General features: G+C 36.9%; 3 protein-coding genes across 5 annotated transcripts in view; 1 reads left to right on the plus strand and 2 right to left on the minus strand.

Moving 5' to 3' along the window:
• si:dkey-240h12.4 (death-associated protein kinase 2) overlaps positions 1-544 on the minus strand; it is a 40,413-nt gene extending 39,869 nt beyond the window's left edge. Inside the window, exon 1 of the mRNA XM_066673806.1 lies at positions 412-544. The gene's annotated coding sequence lies outside the window, so the exon portion shown is untranslated. The remainder of the gene's footprint in view (positions 1-411) is intronic.
• Positions 118-20,682, plus strand: si:ch73-109i22.2 (uncharacterized). Of its 3 annotated transcripts, XM_066673804.1 has the most exons (10): positions 118-241; positions 7,561-7,635; positions 9,339-9,532; positions 13,127-13,302; positions 13,538-13,627; positions 15,250-15,430; positions 16,717-16,968; positions 17,818-18,139; positions 19,524-19,720; positions 19,846-20,681. In XM_066673804.1, exons 2-10 carry the CDS (start codon positions 7,608-7,610, stop codon positions 20,005-20,007), a joined length of 1,602 nt encoding a protein of 533 aa, XP_066529901.1. In that variant the 5' UTR covers positions 118-241; positions 7,561-7,607; the 3' UTR covers positions 20,008-20,681. The 3 variants fall into 3 exon arrangements, with proteins under 3 accessions (XP_066529901.1, XP_066529900.1, XP_066529899.1); XM_066673803.1 differs by lacking the exon at positions 118-241 and having other exon boundaries at positions 7,388-7,635; positions 9,339-9,511; positions 19,846-20,682; XM_066673802.1 differs by lacking the exon at positions 118-241 and having other exon boundaries at positions 7,390-7,635.
• ssr2 (signal sequence receptor, beta) lies at positions 20,682-24,823 on the minus strand. Its single transcript, XM_066673807.1, has 6 exons — positions 24,722-24,823; positions 23,964-24,121; positions 23,595-23,693; positions 23,177-23,285; positions 22,880-22,957; positions 20,682-21,236 (listed from the first exon to the last, which is right to left on the minus strand). The coding sequence occupies exons 2-6, from the start codon at positions 24,119-24,121 to the stop codon at positions 21,126-21,128; spliced, it is 555 nt and encodes a 184-aa protein (XP_066529904.1). The 5' UTR covers positions 24,722-24,823; the 3' UTR covers positions 20,682-21,125.
• Positions 24,824-25,090: the final 267 nt, after the last annotated feature.

The following is a 25,090-nucleotide window of genomic DNA, read 5'->3' on the forward strand; positions in this document are numbered from 1 at the left end:
CCAAAAGACCGTGCTCGCGCTGCGCTTCACGGACAGTCACGACTCACGATAAAAAAGCCGACATGACCTGCGGTCAGCGTATAGACCGGACAAATCTCCTCCCTCGTTACCCTTCAGCGAGCCTGCTCCCCGCAGTTGCGTTTCGCCGTCTTTCGGTTCAAATTCAGGTTTATATTAGACTTAAAACAAAAGCAAAACACACCGAGCTCAAGCTGCAGCCGCGACACTGGTCAACATGAAGGTGAGTACGTTATTTTTCATTCGCGATATCTGGGTAATGTGTTTTGTATGTATTTCCTTGTTTATCTCCTCAGCGCTTTTACAGCACCTATGTGCGTTTACCTTTGACTCCAGCTTCGACCACCAATTCACCCACTCCTTTTAAAAAGAGAATAAACTAAAAACACGTACCTGTGGAGGCTCACGGTATCCTCATGAAGCCTTGCTCAACGAGTGCAAATGTGTGATTGTGTGTGTGTCTGTGAATGTGAATGTTACTTCAGGTTGGTCCTGCCTTCGCTCGAATCAGGAAAGGCGATTTCAGCCCCCCCCCCCCCCCCCCTCCTCCAACCGTCCGTGGTCATGACGGGAGGAGCTCATTGGTGTACTTTAACATATGTGCGCGTCCCATGTATGGTTATAAGGGGGAAAACAACATTTCCACATTATTCTTTATCAAAATCTACTTTATTTCTGCTTATTAAATGAGGCACAGTGCAGCCAATGTAGACATATTTACATATATATCAGAACTAAAGGTGCATTTTTAAGGTTAAAGGGGGTAAAATGCGATAACGAATCAGCACTGCTTTTGATATATTACATTCAATAGGCATCTTAAAAAGTTAAATACAATAAATACTTTTTACATATATATTGAACAGACAATATAACCTGTCTTTTATTAAAAAAACTTTAAAGGAATATAAATATGTAAATATGCATTCATTTACACACAGTAACTCCACCAGTGTTAAATCAACACTATTATTGTTAAATTAACACTGTTAGTGTAATAATGTAACACTCTCAGTGTTAAGTTAACACTAATAGTGTTGATTTATCACTGGTGGAGTTACTGTGCAGGTTAAACCAAATGATAGACATTGTAAGTTAGCAGTTATTCATAAACATTGAGAGCTGGTTGGTACTTAAAGAAATGGCACAAGAAAAAACAAGACTTGTCCCTTAAAGAAACCTTTGCCATTTGGTCAACACATGTTTTTAGGTCTAAAGATTGCTACTGTAATATTGCAAAACAGCTATGTTTCAATTAAATACAATTTAATTGAAGAGTACGATTTACATCTGGAGTCGTCATAAAGCAGTTTTACAGAATTCTAGGAGTTTGCCCCAACTGAATGTTACAGATGGGACAGCGGAAATAAAAAATAACTCCCTCAGAGTATGAGAAGGTAAATCAGAGAGGAACCAAGATTCAAAAGGGGAACCCGTCCTCTTCGGGTCGACCCTGGAACAACACAAAAAAGAGCAGTGTATAAAGAAAAAACTGCATAAACAGAGACCAGTATCAATGAAGAATTATAGAGTTATAATGAGTGAACGAGTTGCTCTGCTGTGAAACTAAAGAAGCATCATTATGACTCTAAAAATGCCTTGGAGATTTTTAAGAAATAAAGAGATTTTTGAAAGTTGTTGTTGTTTTTTTGTACTTTTTTCTTTTTTAATGAAGTCATATTTAATCTTTTCATCTTACTGATGTATTAAGGTGAATAGATTGTATAGGAGATTGAATTCCCGTCTTAATTTCTTAAATAAACTGTTAATTTCTACAAAGACTGCTGAACTAAAGTTGTGATTTTATTTAAAACTTCAGTCCTATCTTCCACAAAGCCTCAGTGAAACATTTTACGATGCTAAGAGATAAAAGTCTCCTGTTCTGTTGCGCCATAAGTTCTGCTTCTGTAGCGTTCTTCAATGAGCACTTCTATGGATGTTGTGCCATCTAGAGGATAAATTGAATAAATACAATTATTACTAGAATCTAAACTTCTGCCTAGTTCACCTGAAAGATCTGGAGAACATAATAAACAGCCTATGTACGGTGCTCTGTTGAAACCTGAGAGTGTTATTCCAATCAAGTTCAAATAAGTCAGAGAGAAATTGCATCTCTGTGGTACAATGACTACACACATCTAAAAGAGGCCACACATAACCATGAGCATAAATGGCGACAAATAAAATGTTTCCAAACTGCATGGCAGCACAACCCAGCTGGGTACCACTTTAGAATAAGACCACCCTTATAAAGGTTGATATATTGTTTAAAACCTCTTTATGAATAGTTATTAATTATGCTATTAATACACTAATAGTCATTAATAATTATTTATAACACATTGATTTAAAGGGTACCAGTTCACTATTTGGGGGGAAACAATAGGTTACTGGTGCCCTTTCTATCTATGTCACACTTTCTATCTCTGTGTTACAAAGCATTAATGATTTTAATGTGTTTACAACCTAATAGATAACCATACATTAAACAGGCATTTAAACCACCTTTATAAGTGTTGTCTTATTTTAAAGTGGTACCACTAGCAGACTACAAACATGCCCTATCTAAAGACAAATCACTGTATATTTCACACTTAATTAAAAACAACAACAAAATCTCTAGATTCCTTTTCAGCACTGTGTCCAGACTGCACACAGTAAATTACCAGTGTTAAATCAACACTATTATTGTTAAATTAACACTGTTAGTGTAATAATGTAACACTCTCAGTGTTAAGTTAACACTAATAGTGTTGATTTAACACTGGTGAATTTACTGTGTGGTACAAATAAAAGAATAATCACCTTTATTAGGGTTCAAGCACTCAGTGCGTAGAACCCTATTGTTTTTGTACCGGTTTTTCTTATTATTCTTTTTCTCCTGTAAAAGTCATTGTGCGGAAGAGACCGTAGGTCGTACAGACTTCCCACTTGGAGGGTAGATGTAATTTGTGTGCATCTCAGAGGACAACAAAAATGACACTGATTGGCCTAATGGTGGCGCTATAGCGAAGTGAAACGCGTTTAGGTTCATATCTCCTACACCGGGAGGCGTAGAGACAAAATCTTTTTTTCCACTGATTCTTTGGGTTCTGACAAATCAAAAACAGGTTAGTCAAAATTTCATTTTTCCAACGTTATTATCACGCTAATTTGCATAATTTGCAAAACCTACTTTTGCGAACTAGTCCGGGGATTTTTGTCCAATTCTCTTGAGCTTGGTGCCAAAATGTTCGCAGGAGTCTGAAGGTTAATAATTATCAAAAAAAAGTTTAAATTTCGATTCAATATGGCCGCCACATGCAAATGAACCTCTTCGGCTTATCGTATGTTTTACTTACAAATTTATAACAATTTCATACTTTACTCCAATGTGTTCAAATTTCATATTCTACTTCCAGATATGATTCTGAGGTAGCATGTCAAATGAGGAGTCAATATTCATATAGGGGGCCCTGTAAATGCTACAAGTGTATATCTCAGCATCCGCAAGGCGGATCGGACTGCCGTTTTGCATGCTGCTTCTGTGGGCAAGGCTATAAGTGGAAAATTAAGGACAATTAAATTCGGGCAAAATTGTGAACGTCATCGACCAATCAGATGTTAGCACCTGTTTGACTACCTTAACAAGGTCCAATCATCATGGGATTTGACTGGTATGTTCCTGGGAGCACTCCCTAAGTGCATAAAAATGTTCGAAACGATAGCCACTAGGGGGCGCTATATCAAGAAAATATGATATTTCTCAGCAAAAAGTAAGCGTATCAACACGAAGTATACTTCTCTGTATACTCTGCAGAGGGCCTCACAACTTTAACATTGCAAGTGTTGTCAAAAAATGCATTGTATTTTCTCAGTCGCCAGTTGTTTAAAATTGGACTTTTTCAAACTAGTCCGTGGAATTTTGCTCTATTCCCAAATAATTGACCTTGTTAGAATCTGCAGCGCCTGTAAGTCAATAATTATCAAAAAAAGTTCAACATTTGGACAAACTTTTGTTGTAATAAATCAATAAATCGAAGTGTGTGGAGCTTTAAACATTCTTTCAGCTGTAACTCAAACAAATTAAGCCCAATCAAGACTAAATTTGACATACGTATGTAGGACCTTACTATGAAGAAGCATATACAATATGACTCCAATCCACCAAAAGGGGGCGCTACAATTGGACAATAACTGATAAAATTAGCTTTTTAGTGTTATAGCACCATCTAGGATTGCAGTGGCACCACAATTTAATCATGTCATCTGATCCTCATACTGATCAAGCATGTGCAGTTTTTAAATTTTGGGGGAAAGCGTTTTGAGTTATAGGTGCATTTGTGATTTCTAGAATTCATGCTGGATCTCTACTATTTGGAGGGGCCTGTAAGCCACATAGTGATGAAAGTTCAACATTTTATTGATAATTATTATATGCCAGGTCTTTAGGATTCCACTGATACCACATATGTCCATGTTAGGAAAATATCCATAGAGTAGTACTCCCTTAAACAGTTCTAACATGAAAGACTGTAACTGCTTAGCAACACTATGTTACAGTAGTAAATACTTTCACCACCAGATAGAACTACAAAACTAAATATTGTTTTGTTGATCTATATGGAGGTTAAGATCCTATTCACCTGCAAAGGTTAATGGTCATACCATAATTAAAAATGATAAAGTCTCCTATACCTCTTCAAGTGGCCATTTACCCTCACCAGTCAGGAAATGCCCTTTGTTATTGTGTGTTTTATTCTGATGTACTAAGTTTCTGATGTTTACACTTGTTTCTCACAGAGTACAGTGTCCCATTTAATGCCTGACATGTTAAAAGTCAAGAGCTGCACTCTGATTGGCTGTAGTGCGAGGCAACCTCCTCCCCCTCGCCGCCTCCTGCATTTAAATGCCCACCTGCATTTAAATATTTTATATTTATATATAACTACTCTATAGTAGCCTGTCCAGAGCACAGGTTGCTCTGATAGTGGCCTTCAGCTCTTCTGCATTGTTGGGTCTGGCGTATTGCATCTTACTCTTCACAATACCCTGTAGATTTTCAATGGGGTTAAGGTCAGGCGTGTTTGTTGGCCAATAAAAACAGTGAGACCATGGTCCTTAAACCAGGTACTGGTAGCTTTGGCACTGTGTGCAAGTCCCAAGTCCTGTTGGAAAATGAAACCTGCATCTCCATAAAGTTGGTCAGAGCAGGAAGCATGAAATGCCCTAAAACATCCTGGTAGACGGCTGCATTGATCTTGGCCCTCAGAGAACACAGTGGACCAACTCAAGCAGATGACATGGCAACCCAAACCATCACTAACTGTGGAAACTTTATACTGGCCCAAGCCACACGCTTCTGATGCTGTCTCTTGTTCAAGAGTGGGTTCACACAAGGAATGCGACGCTGAAACCCATGTCTTGCATACATCTGTGAGTGGTGGTTCTTGAAGCGCTGACTCCAGCTGCAGTCCAGTCTTTGAGAATCTCCCTGACATTTTTGAATGGGTTTTATTTAACAATCCTCTACCATATCTTTTCCTTTCCTTCTCCTCTCTATTAATGTGCTTGGACACAGAGCTCTGTGAACAGCCAGCATTTTTAGCAATGACCATTTGTGTCTTGCTCTGCTGGTGTAAGGTGTCAATGGTCGTCTTTTGGACAACTGTCAAGTCAGCAGTCTTCCCCATGATTGTGGAGCCTACAGAACTAGACTGAGAGACCATTTAAAGGCCTTTGCAGGTGTTTTGAGTTAATTCACTGATTAGAGTGTCGCACCAGTTGTCTTCAATATTGAACCTTTTCACAATATTCAAATTTTCTGAACTACTGAATTTGGGGTTTTCATTAGTTGTCATTTATAATCATCAAATTAAAAGAAATAAAAACTTGACATATATCAGTTTGTGAGTAATAAATGAGTATAATATACAAGTTTAACTCTTTGAATAGAATTATTGAAATAAATCAACTTTTTCATGATATTCTAATTTTATGACCAACACCTGTAATATTCAAGTTTTTTATATACCTCACACAAAGACCCTCTTACATCACACACATCACTCAGAAACAAACACACATCAGAGACTGTAGAACACAAGTCACAAACACAAGCACTTATTACAAATAATCTGACACTGCACATACCTACTTGGCTCAATGTCTAACAATTTTGCCATAGACACAAATGTCAATACATCCTCTCCCGATCAATTCATACTACAGGAGTTGTCAGATTTGACTTGACTGCCATATTAAGCCAGTTAGTGCTTGAACCCGCAGATAGCCGCTAGCGGCTCTAGTTACTTCTGATTTTAGCAGCAATGTTTTCGTGTCATTTGAACAAGGCTTTGTTGTACACTCTGGTGCCGACCAGAGGAGGATGGATTCCCCCTTTGGAGTCTTGGTTCCTGTCAAAGTTTATTTGTCTCTTGTTTTGTTTCCTTTGGCTTAATCATAGGACGATTATACTAAGATCTCTGCAGTTCTCTGTCGGTTATGCTGAAGACTACCCCGCAAAATATGAGCATCAAACCTTCTGAGCTTTTCTGCCATCTAGTGACTCCCTTTATTAATGTCAGATCCCTCAAGCGGCCACAAGTATTTTTGATTTTATAAAATGGCAAGGATAACCTCTCTCAAAGTATGACGAAGGAAACTTGAGAACAAAGAAAAAAAAAACAGAAAGAAAAAAAACATACACAAAACAGCAAAAAATAAAATAGATCTGAAAAAAAAATATTGCTTAATGTGAAATCAAGATGAGTGCAGGACATATGCTAAATGTTATTGTAGGAGGGGATTCAACTAGTGTAATATCCAGAGAAAATGATCACCATTGTGCTTGTAAAAAGACGAAGAAGAAAAAATCCATTAAAAATGACCAGACAAAATTTATTGTAGATTCTAATGAGTACATATAGCTAAAGTGTACTGCACAAGCACAACAAGACTAAGAAGAAAAAACAAGGCTGATCTTTATCAAATAGATAATTTTGGACTAGGTTTTTGGACTAGGCTTTTTGTTTTTCACCTTTGCACAGGTTTAAAAAAATGAATGTCTGAAGTGCCTCAATGTGTCTTCCTTGTGTTTGATTTTCACTTCAATCCCCCCCCCCCCCCTCTCTCTGACTCTGTACCTTTCACAACTTAGTTTTTTTTTTCTTATGTTCTCATTGTTCTCTGCAGCCGCCCTCACTCTCTTCCTGTGTGGTTAGTGCATATACTAACTGTTATTCTTTCTCTCTCTGTCTCTCTGTCTCTCTCTCTCTCTCTCTCTCAAATATCACTGCTTGTGATGGTAGTTTAGAAATGTGCTCAGAGTGTGTTAATGGTTGGATAATGTTTATATGTGTTGACATTAGCTTCTAGAAACTCAGTCAAAGCCATTTTAACTAAAAAGATCCATATTATAAATACATAGTGTTGAACACAATTTCACAAAAAAATTCACAATTTGTTAACAGTCAGTCTCTCTCTCCTCTCTCTCTCTCTCTCACTCTCTCTCTCTCTCTCACACACACACACACACACACACCCTAACACACATGCACCTAGGTGAATGCACTTATGAAGCGCTGTTGCTGTACATCCTGTCTGTGAAGATGGACTTTGACTATCAACAAGCTAAAGGTCAGCTCTCTCTCATTCTTTAAAAATAACAATATAATCAAAAAAAGAAAAAAAAAACTTAATTTGTGATGTTTTCATTTAATTATAAAGTTCACCTGCAGTGAACACAAAAAATTGTCCAGAACAGCTTCAGCATCAATCTTGTTTCTCATGTAAAGTCACTTTTTGAGAAAAAGGTTTTGTCCGACATTAGATTTTAGCAAGACAGAGACTGTTCCGTAAGGTATTTGCTTTGTATAGTGCTAAGTGTAGTCTTAGACAGAGTATTTAGCAATACGTCAGAAAGTGATAACACACTTGCTCTGGCTTGGTCCAAGTGTATGAAAAATGTATGTGATGTTATATATAATAATACGACAACAACTTATGACACTAGTATTGCTACTCTCCTTTAACTGTGCTAAAGGACAGTTAAAGGAGAAATAAATAAGGGTTTTGGTATTAGCATTAATAATATATTGTGTATTAGCATCAATAAAATTATTGTTGCAATGTTGCATTATACCATATTGTGTATAAGTAGTTGTGGGTAAAGTCTCCTAAATTCAAACTCTAGTAAAAGTATTGCTGCTTTGATGAAATAAAGACTGGAAATACAAATCCATTGCAATAAATTGAGAAGAAGCACCAGAGTAGGATTGTTTTTTTTTTTTGTTGTTTGTTTGTTTTTTAAATATATATATACAAATATATAAAGCTGCAGTGGGATTTCTTAATACATTCTGCAAAGAAACTGAAGCCTTTATGACCCTATTTTTCCCTTTCTTGATCTGTATGGTTTAAAATTAAAAAGTTTCAACTAAAAGTTTCAAGTCATTACTGACCTATCATGGAGCAGCATAGCAACAGAACAAAATAAATATAAATACAAAAAATGAATTACTACATGAATATAATAGTTAAAATATAGCCTAAAATAAGCAATTCAAATGGAAAAAGCTGTGAAAATTACAAAAATACTTGAATATGTGTACAGTGTAAGTACAATATGTGCATATAGCATTAACAGCTATCTGAAACGTCTTTTTTAGCAACACGTAGTAGACACTTGCATGTGACTGACTTCATTTTGATGTTTAGGTTTCTAGAAGCCTCTATATATGTTGCTGCTGTGGTTAAAGAAAGACTTAGTATTTCCGTTCAGTAGGCCATATTCAGGGTCTGGCTTCTAATGTGCGACTTCTCTTAACGGTCTAAAAATAGGATCCAAACAGACCAAATAGCAACTTCTGTGTTCAAAGCGATAGAATCTGTGATGCATGTTTTAAAGAACAGAAAGCTAAGCACTTTATCTACATTTGTGCATATTTTTTTTATCATTTCTTGATAACTTGAACAAATGGAAATGATTATATAAATGAATACAAATATTTTTAGGTTCAGTTATGTTGAATTACACATTGACTTTGTATCTAAACTTGCCGTTTTGATGACACACAATTTTTTTTAGAAAGTGATGCCTTTAACAGAGTCAATGTTTCGTCCTTCTTCCTGAATATAAATATCTAGACAAGCATTGATTTCCTCTCATTTGGGAACTGTATTTAACCTATTAAGTATTATATAAAAAGGGGATCTGCAATTGTCTACAACTAATATAAAATTCTTTACATAACTGCTTTGGGGGATGGAGTAGCAAATGTGGAAGGCCATCAAACAAATCAATTTCAAATCTGAATATGTCTATTTTCAATTATGAACAGATGGTGAATTCCTTCAGAGGGAAGAGCAACTCAGCCCAGAACCATTCCAATACCCAAGACCCCTGCCTTGTGCATCTGCTGCACCAGAAACTCAGCCCACTGGTAGGAAACCTCCGGTCAAACCCAGACGCAGCATAAAGTGCCGTCCTAACACACAGCAACCATTCAGCCAGGTTAGCCAAAAGGATAATGAGGTAAATACAGTCATATATCAAGATATCAATAAATATGTATATGGCCATGTGTTTAACGTATTAGCTAAAGCTTTGAAATATGCCACCTTTTTTATGTTTATTTATTTATTTTTATACTGTGTCAAATGCTGACATGGGCCTAAAAATTTAAGCATTTGTATTTGTTGATCTCTACCTCAGTATGAACAAATAAATATGAGGGAAATGCTAGGTGTCATCTCAAGCATCTGCAATTCAGAGCATAGTCCATCTGCACTTACCTTTGAGAGACAGCAACATATCTGTGGAAGTTTATCAATTCTTTTCAATATATTTTCACTCCATTCTTATCTTCTGACAAAACACAATGTTAAGCCAGTGCGGCTTATTGAAAACCTCTTCATTTGTACTTATTAAAAAATGGTGGCTGCTGGTACTTTTAAGGAAACAGTAGCAGCACCACAAAAAATGGTCACATGAAACAAATGAATTGGCTGTGGTGGGACTAATGGTCAAATGGTCTGGTCAGAGCTGTAGATGCACACAACCAATATGTGATTTCATGAGAATCAAAGTGTGCTTAACTCTAAAGTGAGTGAAAGACTCCTTGGAGCTCAGTACCCATTACCTGATGGTAAACATGTAAGTACTACCATTAACTAGGCTGTTATAGGTAAGAATTTCTCAAGTAGTATATATAAAGGAATTATTGTCCTAAAAGGTTCAAATATTGACGGATATTTCTTTAGGTATTTACAAGTTTGTGGTTTTGTCACTGAAAATTTTTCCCACTTCACCTTTATACCACCATCTTCTTTACTAGATGATATATGAATGTTGATCTACAATCTAAAAAAGCAATCTTAACTGTACATACGTTATTTTATTAATTTGACTTGGAACCTCTGACTGCATTAAGGAAACAATGGAAGAAGGAACCTACAATTAATCTGATGAATTGTGGCTACACACCTGTTCTATATGCTTAAGTCACACTTTATTCCAGTTTAAAATGGTCAGACTAACTAGGCTACTGATTTCTTCTTCTACTGATTTTTTTTTTACTTGCGATGGACATCTCAAATCTCAAATAATTTACCTCAATGTGTGAGCTAGATTATATTTTTTTAAGTCATCACATACTTTGATTCAGCCATTCATACTAATGATGACCCATGTATGGTTGTCTTATGCTTTACATCAATGGTTCACAATCCTCGTATATTTGCATCTAAGTAGCCCTACCCAGAGTGATGATTCAACAAATCACCTGATCATAATCAATTCATAAACCAATGATTACTGATTTGAAGCATGTGTGTAAGAGTCATGTGTGTATAAGCTTCATATGTGTAAGACTGGTGTAAAACTGGGAATTTGTGATGTTTTTATTTAATTATAAAGTTCACCTGCAGTGAACACAAAAAATTGTCCAGAACAGCTTCAGCATCAATCTTGTTTCTCATGTAAAGTCACTTTTTGAGAAAATCTAAGAAAAAAAAGAGCTAAAATGCTAATTGCACTCAAATTTGAACATTTAAGAAAGTGTTTTTTAATAGTAGGTACTAAATTGTACCTAATATGATTACATATGAGCTTTAAAAATGTATATTAAGCATTAATCTCATAATTGTGATACGCCTGCTTTTCTGCATCCAATCAAATCTCGATGGAAACATCATGTACCATTCATATTACTTCCTGCCCAAATGTCTTGTTTCACTCAGGAAACATCAGAGCAAGGCTGTAAGATGTGTTATAATTTATTTTCATGTTGACTTTAAAGACTTTCAACTTGGCCACAAATATAAGACCTCTCTAATATATGTGTTTCAGGATATGTATATGAGGAAGGTTTCCTTTCAAATCGCATTAGATTCATTTTAAGACTATCACTTCATGATTGTTGTCAGTGGGCTTTATCCTTACAAGCAATGTTAGTGTTTAATTAGGACAAGTCCTTGTTCAATTTTTTCCCCCAACAGAATTCAGCTAATAATGCTTTTATGGGAAATAACTATTATTTTCAATATTGTTAGGAATAAACACTGCATTTGGAATTAAACATTTTACATCATTTAGAGTTAATGTTTCAAATAGAAATGTTTTATATTATATTTGTCAGCTTAGAGAAGGCGACTTCTTTAGAGATATCAGCTAGGTTTCGTTATGTTGTTTACATAATTACATTTATGTACTTGGCATAAGGGCAGCACGGTGGCGCAGCAGGAAGTGTCACAGTTACACAGCTCCAGGGACCTGGAGGTTGTGAGTTTAAATCCCACACCGGGTGACTGTCTGTAAGGAGTTTGGTGAGTCCACGCTGTGTCCATAGGTCCATAGGTGTGAGTATATGAGTGTGTGTCACACTGTGAAAGACTGGCCCCTCCACCAGGGTGTGTTGCGCCCAGTGATTTCAGGCTACACACAACAAATAAATAAATGAATAATTAAGCATATGTGGATGCACGGATGGGCACTGTTTGGTTTTGCCAATGATTTATAATATATTTCATAGCCATCTGGTTAAATTTATGACAGAGACATGATGTTTTTTTTTTGTTTTTTTTTTTTTATGTAGTTTAATCTACGGTATCATAAACCTAGGACACTTTGATGATATTATGCACAGAAGAGAGTGGAATATATGTTTTTGCACATTTATCTTAGATGCTTCTTTTATGCCTATGCATGATTGCATCACTTACTGTATTTCAGATGTTTTGTGCTTTTCATAATCTGCTTTTTTTTCCCTCCTCACAGACAACATTATTTATTTGCCTTTAACAAATTATTTGCATGTCGCAACTTAAGAGTGATAGTTGTGCAGGTTAAATAGCTTTTTAACTAATTTGTCTCCTTAACTAAAGCCTTTGACTATGCAGTATATTGTACTTTCTAAGATTTGCATACAGTCTTAATATTGGTTAAAAGGGTTAGCAACTGTCTTGTCTTGAGTGATGAGTTGATACCTTTGGGATGAGCTGGACTGGCATTTGTGACCCAAAATTTATAATCGAACATCGGGACCTGAACTCATTGGTGTACACAAGGACAAATCCCATCAAAAACTCAGAGTAACATTCCAACATCTACTTTAAAGTCCATCCATCCATTATCTGTAACCGCTTATCCAATTTAGGGTCGCGGGGGGTCCAGAGCCTACCTGGAATCATCGGGCGCAAGGCGGGAATACACCCTGGAGGGGACGCCAGTCCTTCACAGGGCAACACAGACACACACACATTCACTCACACACTCACACCTACGGACACTTTCGAGTCGCCAATCCACCTGCAACGTGTGTTTTTGGACTGTGGGAGGAAACCGGAGCTACTTTAAAGTCTTTCTATACAATTTATATGTTCTTGATATATCAGATATTAGGTGCACAATAAGTATATTTAGTGCACAAATTGTAAAGTAAATCAAATAACTGTCTACAGATATACCACATCCCTCAAATGGATTAAGCAGCAAAGAAGAAGATGATGATGATGATGATGTCTACAGATAAGCAGATGAGACCAAAGGGGTAAAAATGGGGTCGGGTAAAAATGAAATACATCTGTGATTCTGATAAAGCTGTGGTGTATATCATTCTGTTTCTCTCAGGTAGCAGTGAAGCGGATTGCTCCCTCTCAGGTGCTGGGCCCCATGGGGCCCCTGGAGGCTCAGACTCCATCTTTACGGGCTCATATCCTGCTGTGGTTTCAGAGAACACAGCTGCCTCGCCTGCAAACACCCGGATGCCCGCTGCCGTGCTGGCTTCATGGCTTTGCCACACGCAGGTTCTTTATTTATCTCACTTTTTTTTTCTATCTCCCTCCTCTCTGTCTAACCCCCTGCCCTCCAACCAAACACACAGAGAGGTGCTTTCACAGTGAAAACGCTTCCACCATTACAGGTGCACAACCACATTTACACATATGCTCATGAGTTTGACATCATTTAGTGACAGATGTCCTATATTTGACTGCAGCACACAGGGCTAATTTTAAACTCCATTTACTCTGCTTTTCACAGGGAGGCTGAGCAGCTACTGCAAGAGAAGCAACAGGGCTGTTTCCTGTTGAGGCTCAGTGAGACAAAAATTGGCTTTGTGCTCTCTTACAGGTAATACCACTCAAGATCCACCCAGGATCTACTAATTAACCCATGGCAATCATATTTTTGAGGGGTGATTAAAAGAAAGTTATGAGTATGTAATAGTGTCTTGGTAAACATTAACAATACTTAAATAGACATTGAAAATAATTGCTTAATTTTAGCCTGCTTTACAGTGGATATGGTGAAATTCAGCTTTAAATAAATTTAGTGGAACTAGGCCTGTCACAATAACAATATTGACTTGTCATACAGTATATGAACATTTCCTCCATAATTTTTTGCCATCCAGTGTGCATACTGTTTTATTTACATAAAAATCATCACAGTATTTTAGTCTGTTCTGTTCCCAAGTTTTTTCTGGTATCTCCATTCTGGGACCAATATGATAATTTGTTTGAAAACAGTGGATGTGTTTTATTTATGTTTTATTTATTTAGTATATGTACGCATATTTTAATATTCTGATTCCAGTGTCAGATTGTTTTAATAAATAATATTTTGCTGAACGTTGATTGCTCTTTAAAGGGATTTAATTGCTGCTATTATATTATCATTTTATATGTAAAATTAAATTATTTTCATTTAGTGGAAATTTGGGGCTCTTCTATTACACAGGGGTAATTTTGTCCACTGACAACACACAAAAAAATGTCTAATTAAATTAAATTTAAGACATTTTAAACACACTTTAAAGGATCAATGGATAATATTTTTTACCTTAAAATTACAGCTTTAAAATCACTGTGAGGATTAACTGAGCTGTAATAGGGAGAACGGAGCATCTGCTGTTGGCACTCAGGGCTCAGCACTGCACTATTGGTGCTTTTCCACTGCATGGGTCTGGCTCTACACAACTTGACTTGGATCGGTATGCCTAAAGCTTGTCGCTTTTCCACTGGCAGGGCTCCCCTGTGAAATGGAGATGATGACGTGGCAAAACCCCTTCTCTAGGAATTGCTGGCTTTGAAAACCACAACAATGGTTGTGGTAAAGTTAGGCGCTGTTTATTCTTTGTGTTATTCATGTGTTGTTTTTGTTTTTTGGACTGAACACGGCTCTGCCCCCCGGTTCTCCCAGATCAGTTTTCCTTGTTGCATGATTGGTTTTAACTGGAAATGTTTGTCAGTCATCAGCCCAAGGAGCATATAAACCTCTTCAAAACACCTTGAGGTAAAGTTTCGAGCTGCGGCTGTGAGTCTGAAAAAAAATGTGAAAGCTGCTGTAACTTTTACAAGTAACAAGGTAAAGTTTACAAGGTAAGTTTGTGCTGGATTTGAATGAGCTCTGCATTTTGTGGTGATAGACACGTCTCTCAGGCCAATCAGTGCTCTGCAGGGTTTACACGTCAACATTTAGTACCTACTTAGTGAGCTGGGACTTATGTAGTTCCAGGGACCAGGTACCAGCTTTAGCCAGTGGAAAAACAATAGAGCCATGCCAGGTCAAATAGAGCCGTATGGGTTCCATGCAGTAAGAAAGCGCCATATGTAACTTCTGGTGGAGGGTAGGAAACATGGCCATTGACTTCAGGACAGTGCTGTAATTACACTCTGCAACCACAGGAAAAGCCCAGTAGAAAAAATATAAAATCTTATTTAATGTTGCTTTAAAATGTTGTCTGATTCCAGAGGTGCAGACCGGTGTCGTCACTTCTTCATTGAGGAAGAAAGTGAAGTGTCCGGACTGAACAGACAGTATGTGATTGCTGGCGAGATAAGCAGGCACAACAGTCTGCAAGAACTGATAAACTACTACACTCACAATCCAGTGGGGCCTTATAATGAAACACTTACCGTGCCCTGTGTGCAGGTATGGGGTCTTTTCTTTGCATCGTTTGAGCCTTTATTTACTTCTAACAGTAGTTCTCTCTTAATGGTGGTTGGTGATTATAACAGAGAAAGAGGTCCATTTCTCAGCTTGGACAGGAACTCAATGCTATACCCAGAAAAATGCTTGGGCAAGATTTCTAGAACCATATTTGTCCAAATCTGTTACATTACTGACATTGTAAATTGCTCTACAAGTTTGTTTGTCGTAAGTGTAAATTCATTATTCATACAAAGCACATTAAAAGAACGTAAAGGAATGTAAATAAAAATATTATTATTTTATTTAAATAATCCTGAAAGGAATGTAAATATTTTTACTTTAAAATTACAGCTTAAAAATCATTGTTTCACTGACTTTTAATAAGCAGACTAGGGCCTCTGTTGTTGCTAATTAGTGGCTCAGCACTGCAGAAACAGCATTCTGGAACTTTTGGAGGAGGGGAGGGGAAACAACACCCTCCCTTCCTCTCACCACTGATTTCTGTAAATACTGAATTACAGTAGGGGGGAGCCCCAGGAGCAAAAAATCCAAATCTTACCTAGTGTTCATAAAATTATGTATGAAATGTGCAATATAAATAAACATACCTTATACACAGACAAATGCAGACAAAATACCTAATTGCACCTTTTATTTCAGAAATAAATTATGACTTTTCAGTTGTCCATGAACTGTTGCATTCAAACTAAGGACTGATTGGGTATTTCCAGTCGTGCCCCTAGGGCAAGTGAGGTCATACCATACAGGGATTTAACTGACAGATATTTTTTGTTTAAATAATTTAAATTGATGATGATTTATGCACATATACAAGTGAACGATGAGAAGGAATTATGATCTCCTTACTATTTACGTACAAGTAGCCTGTACTTATATTTCTATGTTGTTCAGACAAAAATAAATGTTAGAATTTCAACAAATTAGAGAAGTTAAACAGTTAAAATATAATCCATCTTTTACTTTGTATATAGTGATTTTTTTTCTCATTATATATGATCATGTGTTATTTCAAATGGAAAATACATATTAATTCAAAAACCATTAAAAGATATTTTATATATAACATTGGTCTTGATCTCTCATCCAGAGTGACAATCAAGTCATGTTACAGATGTAAGCAAACATCTAGAAATCTTCCCCTGTCAATCGTATTGGTGTAGCCTGCTGTGTTTAGCAGGAAAACAAACCCCAGTCTGCTACACAGAATGTAGCAGTGTTACCCACTACATTACACTAACTTTACCCATACTTTACTCTCCTCACAGCCCAGTGACACCAGTGATGATATAACAATGCTGGGAGACAGAAATGAAGTAGAAAAAATGGACAAAAATGGGCAATCAACAGTAGGTGCTGTACAGACTATCCTAGAGAACCCTGCCACAGACTCTACAAAAAAAATCATTGTCACTGCCTCGGATTCTGCACAGTATGCAGTAGTGAGGAAAGCCTTGAAGAAGACTCATTCTCTCCCAGAGTGCAAGCACCTGCCTGATCCAACATGTCTTGATGAGGAGGTAAAGAAATATACATTATGGCCCTTATTCATCAAAATAATTTATTGTCAAATTTTATTGTAAAATGAGCAAATAAAACCTTCCCTAAACGTCTTAATATTCATCAATTTCATCTATATGATCAAAGTCAAATCTAGTATGAGTATGTGCTTGAAATAGCAGTTTGGGAAAAAGCTTGATTATTCAGTTACATAATAAAATGAAAAATTAGTCAATAACAATAATATTTATAATTAGTATAAATGGCAATCTAATACTAAACTAGATGCAGGTGTTTTTACATGTATACTGATATAAGCAAAGCTTCACCTAATAAACGTTTAAGTGAAAAACATATTGCATTATGCTTGTATTTTATACACTGATGGCACCCAAAAAAACAAAGCTTAAACAAGTTTGTTGTTTAAATATATTATTTAAGGAAACTAAACACATTTTAAAAATATTTTTCTCATTTTCTAAGTTGTTGTAATTTTCTAAATTTAACATAAATTGAACCTAATATATTGTGAATGACCTCTTCAAATCTACAGTCTACTTTTTCTATTTATTAGGCTGGGTCACATGAAATGTTGCATGAGAAAAAATAGATGTCAATATTTGATGCTATTTTCCAAAACACATGACATTACCCAACGGGTCTAAATTACTCTTAAGGACTTCTAACAAGAAGGATACATACATTTTGGACCCACAATGAATGCAGTACCTTTACTGAAATGTCAGTGATGTTTGTGTGATAAATACTTGCTTGCTCTGTAGTTTATTTTATTTTTTAAAGACAATTGAGTAAACTAAATGAAATTTAGTTACCCTATTGTAAAATACTTTACTTTCCCCTATCTGCAGAATGGTATACAAGAAGTTGTTGTGAGTAGTGCAGGAGACCTGGCCCAGTCGACAGATCCCCCCTATGCTCGTGTCAACAAACTGCCTCGGGCTGTGCAGCAAAATCCCTCCTTCAGTGACACTGACCCAGACCCCAGCTTACTGGGAGCAGCAGCCTCCATTGGATCTCAATCTTACCCCAGCGCTGCAGCCATAGCAGAACAGAAATACTGGGAGCTAGAGCCCCTGCACACATATGAGGAAACACTTTATAAACGAAACTCTGATGAAGAGATTGATTTCTACGCTATGGGGAGGCGCAGAGGACTAGTTGGTAGTGCAGGTGAGAAGGAGGTTTTAAAATGGTTGAAAACAGGCATTAAACTGATACTTGGAGACCTCACACTCTTAATGTCAAGCTAAAATCCAAACTGATTCTTTATATTGGCTTAAAGGGGTAATTGGCCATTTCAGAAAAAAAGTAGCAAAAAGCATTTAATGTAAACCTCAATGTATTAATTTGGCCTTTTCTATAAAGTTTTTGCTACATACAACAGGTCCACCGTATGGGGACATCCATGCATAAAATAGTTTTACTTAAAGGAATATAATGTAAGAATGGGCTTTTTTGTCTCCTGAGCACCCCCTACCTGCTGCTGAGTGTAATTCATGTTTGAGGTACTGCTGTGAAATCAAGTCTCACACCCATTTCTCTCACTCACTCACGACCTGCTCTCAGGGCTTCTACTAACACATACACACTCCCTGTCTCTCTCACACAAACACAGACCAAGGTATATTAACATCAGCCGTGAATGCCTTTCGGGGCTTCAGCTGATGTTTGTATTCAAATAAAATTATAACATCATGACTACTTCATAACTCATAATATACACTGGACCATGTTATTACAACCATGAAGAGTAGCTTTGCCGTTATAACCAAACAGCAACCGACAGAAAAGCACTTATAATACTCTGTGACTCGGTTACAATCAACTTCATTTCAAAATGCTGCATTGTGAGGCAACAAAAGCGCAAGGTCCCTGCTGCTTTCTGTTTCGGACACAGTCCGAATATGTGAGAAACTCGTCTGCTCTTAGCATTGAAACTTTTAGATTTGAGGAGAGGAGCTGTCGGTGTGTGATCGGAAAATGTGTGGTGTTTTATTCAGGGCCGATCATGTATTCTGCGGACTTTGAGGACTAACAACGATCAAGCACTGAAAAATGTCTTTATAGGTGGGGTGTCATTTAATGACACAGCCACACAGGAAAACTGGAACACAACACTCCAGCTAACAACTATGAACGACAAAAGTTAAGGATACAAAAGGAGGTTATAAAGATTATATTAGGAACACCCGTGAACCCGGCCACGTGACACGCTCAATGCTCACAGGTGCAGGGCATGGCTACAGGACACAACGGAAAAACATGTAACAGGCTAAACCCCTGACATGCTGTTACATAACACGAAGAAGAATCACTAAAGGAAAAGTGGGATTGCTCCTTTAAAGATAACCAAGAAATATCCAATAAAGACTTCTTTTAAACAGTGTCATTAAAGAATTATAATTACATGCAAACCATGGGTAGTTTCTAGAATCAAACATTCAATAATCATATTTGATCCTCTATTTTTAGTAGTTTTGGAGAGGTGATTTTAAAAGATTTGGCATGACTGTAACTGCTTTGAGTTTAAAATACTCCTGTGTGACCTTTCTAGGAAACCAATCAACTAATCACCTTTACTCTGAGGTCAATATTAAAGGGACAAGAGATGACCTATTGAGTGTGCCAGCTCCTCCATCAATCAGGGCAGCCAGTATGATAAACTCCACTCCATCCACAAGACCCGGCCCAAGCCTCCCCCTAAGACCACCCCCTAGATACACAGCCTTTCGAACTGAGAGCAGTGGCCAGGTATGTCTCCATATACACCCTGAAGGAGAACAAAACTCATGGTGCAATCTGAACTAGCTCTATGCTGCATTTTACTTGTATGCAAAAACTAATCCTATATTAAACACCTTCTACTTCTTTCTCAGGGCTGTGGTGGCACACCAGGGATGTCTCCACACACACACTCTGGCCTTAATCACTTTGAGCATCTGCAGAATGTAAACTCTGCCTTCTCCATATATGAGCAGATTCCAGAGAGACCAGCCAACTCTAGACCTCCTCTACCACCTCCGAACCCCAAACGATAAGCCAAGATCCAAGTTCAGAACCCATAAACCCAACAATACTGAATAATGCCTGAACACAGCTGAACAAAATCTTGCTTTTTATATATATTTCAAGGTTCAGTTTTATTACCTTGTGTATAGTACAATAAAATTCTCTATAGCTTAACTGTCCTTGCATGACCAACCAGTCAGGTGTTTAAGATAAATCTATGATAATGAGCATTTGAAACAGCAATGCTGTGCATTATTTAAATTGTGTATTAGTTCTAAGCTAATGGTGGTAATATTTTTCAGTTCTGAATTGAACCTAGACATCTGAAACTTGTAAAGTATATTCCATGTTTTATGTTGAAACTTGTAACAGACATGAACAAATACTGTCATTTGTATATAGCAGTTTTACAGTGACTTTCAGTAAAGAAAGAACGCTGCTATCATTTCCTAATTACTAAATGAAACCTGGTAAGAAAACACCTCATATCCACTGGGCAGTTCTAGGATTTCCAGATTTTAAGGCCAAAACTATGACTTATATTGACTATGAATTTATGGCTATTAATTTAATTTTCGTTATGCATAATCTGTTATATTTTCTAATAGTTTTGATCTTGACATTGACTAATAGATGTCATGTTATCAGCAATTTCCATTCAATTATGTGCCCATGAGAGATTTTACAGAAATTGCTGCTCCTGTGATCATTAGTAAACATATCTTAATATATGACACATGGATGTAATTTTTTTTTAATAAATCAAGAAACAGAACAACTGCAGCCACACTTCAAAAGACCAAAATAAATTTTTTTTGAAAACGCTGGTTTATTTTCACTGGTGATTTCAGACCAGCAAATAAGAAGAGAGCAATGTCCAGATTCAAATTTGCCCAAAAAAAAAAAAAATAATAATAAAAAAAGGCAAACTGTTGCTGGCAGTCTGGAGGGGAAAAGGGAGGATTGGAAAAAAAAAAAAGAGACCTGCCCAAAACTTGCATGACTGATAATTTTACCCCCAATATGGGTAATAAATTTACTGAAAATTGATCATCCAAAACATCCTCATTACTACTTTACACCCTTCTCAGCCCACAACCCATTTCTAACTCAACTCAAACCCAGGTTTCCAAAATCCATTTCCCTGTTAGTTCTTCTTGCTCTTGGGTGAATCGTATTTCCTTTTGCTGGAGTACCAGAGGAGCAGGGGGATTCCGATGGAAGGCAGGGTCATTACACCAAAAGCAGCCCAGTCCAGCTGTGGAGACAAATACAAAGCTGAGTGACTTCTTGTTTTCTGCAATAAATACTTCAAGGGAAATACCTCAATACTGGGGAAAATTAGCATAAATTGTGATGAAATTAGGATCATTCCATTTTACTTCAAAAGATTCAAAATATTTATTTAAAATAATGAAATCAATGCACTTGGGGGAACCAAATGTGCTGAAGACATTGGTCCAGGCCACAGAGATAATCTCAAGACAATAAAGAGATGCATGTTTTATTCTCTGGCTAAAGAATCATATGACCATTTTATTCCTGTAGTGTGAATGCCAAAGCATCTCCACCAGGAATAAGCACTGCCCCAGCCAGGGTTTTTGGAATAAAAGAAAGTTTTAAGCCATAAGTTGTGCGTGTGTGTTAATTGATGAGCCAGCATGGCTGACTCTCAGATTCAGATTCACAAATACTTTATTGATCCCAGAGGGAAATTGTTGTTGTTACAGTTGCAACCATTTAGGTAAAGAATAAACACTAATAATAATAAAAAAAAAAGACAAAAAATTCAAACAAGAGAAATTTTCAATATGTGCATATATACATTCTTAAAAATACAGTAAAGTCACATTGGCTGTAATAATAAATATAAAATATATGGTATAGGTTATTGCACCTCTGAATTATTGCACACATTAAGAAAAATGAATCACAATTATTATTGTTATTGTACATATGAACAGTATAATGTGGTATTGAGTACTGCACGGATGAACCATGGTGTCACACTTTGAGGAGGAATTATAGAATTTGATTGCCACAGTTTAGAAAGACTTCCTGTGGTGCTCTGTAGTGCATTTAGGTGGAATGAGTCTTGCACTGAATGTGCAAACTGAAATGATTTAAAATATACATATTGTTTCAATTAGTGTATATATATATATATATATATATTTGTGGGTATGTTTATTATGTTTCTAAGACAAAAACATGTGGAAATATTTGAGGGCTTTAAGTTTTTGTGAAATATACCACCATGACCCAACACTAATCCTATGCAGTAGAGCCCTACACCGTTGTGAACGTTTATACTTCTGTTGTTGTTTGCATCGCTCTGCTACAATTCTAGGGCTGAACCTCAAAACACCTTCCTCTACATTACATAGTAGACAATGTAATGGTGTAGTAGAATCACTTTTATAAATCTTTAAAGTGCACTATTTAGGCAGTAGGTCGTTGTTTGGGACAGAGCACAGTTTACATGAGGTACCAGGAAAGAAAAATACAAAGCTGGCACGTTTTTTCCAAGCCCGTTTCTCTTTGCAGGTTTTTTGTTTTCTTTTGGAGGTGTCCTTATTTTTCCTGTGTTTAACCTTATTATCCATCCCTGATGTCCACACTATGTCTGATTAAATCTCTCGCAATAAATATGATGCTGTCTGCAGTCTCTGTAGTGTGATGTTGTCCATGTTTTTGTAGTTCTTCAGATCAACTTAAAGAATATCCGTCTGGCTATTGACCAATCACTGTCATTGTGGTCTGTGTCGACACAATGTTTAGTAACATTTCTGGAGAGCTGCGTTAGGCTACGGCGCAGGGTTTGTGTCGGCACATTGCCTACAGCGTAGGCTTGATGCAGAAGTATAAACTGGGCTTTAGGGACTAGCATGGGTTACTTACATAGTGGGGAGAGAAGCGTCTGTCAAACTCCCTTTGGGCCAGAATACCTCCCTGCCCTGGAGCACTGGTGTAGCCAATCTGCCAAAACAAGAGAAAGTTTCAATGTTCCAAATGACTAAATCTTATCTACACAATGTACAATAAATACTATTTCTGTGTAATTTCCAAACACTGTTAACTAAAAATAAGTTGCAGCAATTCTTAAATTGATAATATCTTAATATAAATTATATTACATAAGATGGTTCATCTAAAATTAGTGTCTGCATCTGCATCTTTTTTAGAAACAGTACTCACCACAACCTGCCCTCCCTCTTGGGCACGGTATCTGACAGTAGCTGACGTGAAGTTGAAGTAGCCGGCCTTTAGGGGACGCAGCACCACAGTATGAGAAACATTACTGGCACTGATAAGGGGAGTTAGGGAACATGAACAATCGCTGAAGGACTACAACCACTATTAAAGACTGCTGCTAAGGCGCGTTTGAAATACCCCATAAAAACAGCAATATCTTAAGTCAGAGAACGACCATGACACCATTTCAATATAAGAACTGATGACCCAGGAAATAAGCATTTCTTATCTATTAGGTTTTTCAATGTATTACTTAAATATCTCTGAATAGCACTGGAGATTTAAATACATTAAATACAGGACGGTAGATTGACAGTGCACAGTAATTTCTCAATTTGCAGAGTCTTGGTAAAAAGGATACGGGGCAATGCGGTCCCATTTCACATTCAGCATTCCAGAGACAATGCCAAAATCCTCAGGAGGGAAGGAGTCATCAGACAGTTCCACTTCCAGGGCAGCACTAGGTATATAAAGGCAAAAAGAATTACTGAGGCACATGCACAAATTCAATGTTTAACATGTATTCTTCTTTATTTTGTTGAATATGCATTGCAAAATTATGATTAGTTGGCTCTAATAATAGCTAAACTGCAGTTAGCAAGCAACCCAAGCAGGATAAACTTGTTCCTGAATTCAAATATAACAAACTACTAAATGTGTTAACATCTAGATCACTAACCCACACCAAAGCAGCATGCATTAGATTCTCCTGGGTATAAAAAAGGAGTACCTGGTGCCCACATTGTAGATGTTATATTGCAGGGTGAGATCTCTGCCTTCTACAGCGTAGCGGTTCAGCAGGGATTTGGAGGCCAGCAGACGAGCTCCTTCCTCCCCTCCCACAAGACCCAGCAACGCTACCAGAGCTAATAAACACAGAGTCCTCATCTGTAGGAGAAAAGATAAGTACATTAGAATGGACTTGCAGTAAGCATATACTTTATATTCCCTAAATAAACCAAATGTATTTTATTTAATTTTAGAGTAAAAACGGTTGCGTTAAATATACTTATAGTTTGGATTAAAGCTTGGAGAACCTTTGCCTCTCTAAAAATATATATTCCAATATAAACAGGAGCAGTTCTTACAGGACCGCGGCTAAAGTCACAAGGACTCGGTCGTAAGATAATTTCTCTCTTCTCCATTTAATTTCTAAAATAATCAATAATCACCTTTCAAACAAGCGTCGGTGTCTATTATTTAAATGGGGTACAACTAATACAAACCTGATACAGACTTATAGTAAACCCTAAATCAAACACTAACATTAGCACTGATATCAGCGCTTACGTGTACTTCACACTGACTCTAAATGACTAGGGTTAACTCGAATATTAAACTTGTTTTTGGTTTAAATGATAAGATTTGACTCGCTGTTGGAAAGACTGCGGATGAACATAAACATAAACTGTAAAATCCAAAATGAACGAGACGTAAAAAATATATAGTTCATCAATAAACAGAGTATTTTGCAGAGGTTATAGTTACCTTCGCTACGCTGGCTGAATGAAGGCTGAGAGGCGCATGCGCCGGTTACTCCACTCTTCTGCAGACGTGTCCTCTCTTTCTATGGCACTAATGGATATTTACATCGCCGCCTGCTGCTGAGGAGTGGCGCCAACACCAATAAACACATGGAAGGAATTTTTTTCATTAAAACTAAAACTCAGTATTGTATTACATATTTAAGGTAAGACTTTTTTGATACAAACGGAAATATATATTCCAAAAAATATACAGCCCCCCACCCCCACCCCCAAAAAATCTCCAATATTGTCGAATATTAGTTCATTTCATAATTTGAACTAGGGTGACTATATTTGAGTTTTTAAAAAAGAGGACACATGGGACAGGTTG

Source organism: Hoplias malabaricus, chromosome 6 (genome assembly GCF_029633855.1).
Source record: "Hoplias malabaricus isolate fHopMal1 chromosome 6, fHopMal1.hap1, whole genome shotgun sequence".
Classification (NCBI taxonomy): Eukaryota; Metazoa; Chordata; class Actinopteri; order Characiformes; family Erythrinidae; genus Hoplias; species Hoplias malabaricus.

Bases quoted from the DNA above. Each gene is read 5' to 3' on its own strand.
- si:ch73-109i22.2 (XM_066673802.1), top strand. From the start codon at position 7,551: ATGCACCTAGGTGAATGCACTTATGAAGCGCTGTTGCTGTACATCCTG. The intron at 9,533-13,126 runs GTAAATACAGTC...TGTTTCTCTCAG, and splicing joins TTAGCCAAAAGGATAATGAG to GTAGCAGTGAAGCGGATTGC. The intron at 13,628-15,249 runs GTAATACCACTC...GTCTGATTCCAG, and splicing joins GGCTTTGTGCTCTCTTACAG to AGGTGCAGACCGGTGTCGTC.
- ssr2 (XM_066673807.1), bottom strand. From the start codon at position 24,121: ATGAGGACTCTGTGTTTATTAGCTCTGGTAGCGTTGCTGGGTCTTGTG. The intron at 23,694-23,963 runs GTACTCCTTTTT...TTATATACCTAG, and splicing joins ATCTACAATGTGGGCACCAG to TGCTGCCCTGGAAGTGGAAC. The intron at 23,286-23,594 runs GTATCCTTTTTA...TCCCCTTATCAG, and splicing joins AAATGGGACCGCATTGCCCC to TGCCAGTAATGTTTCTCATA.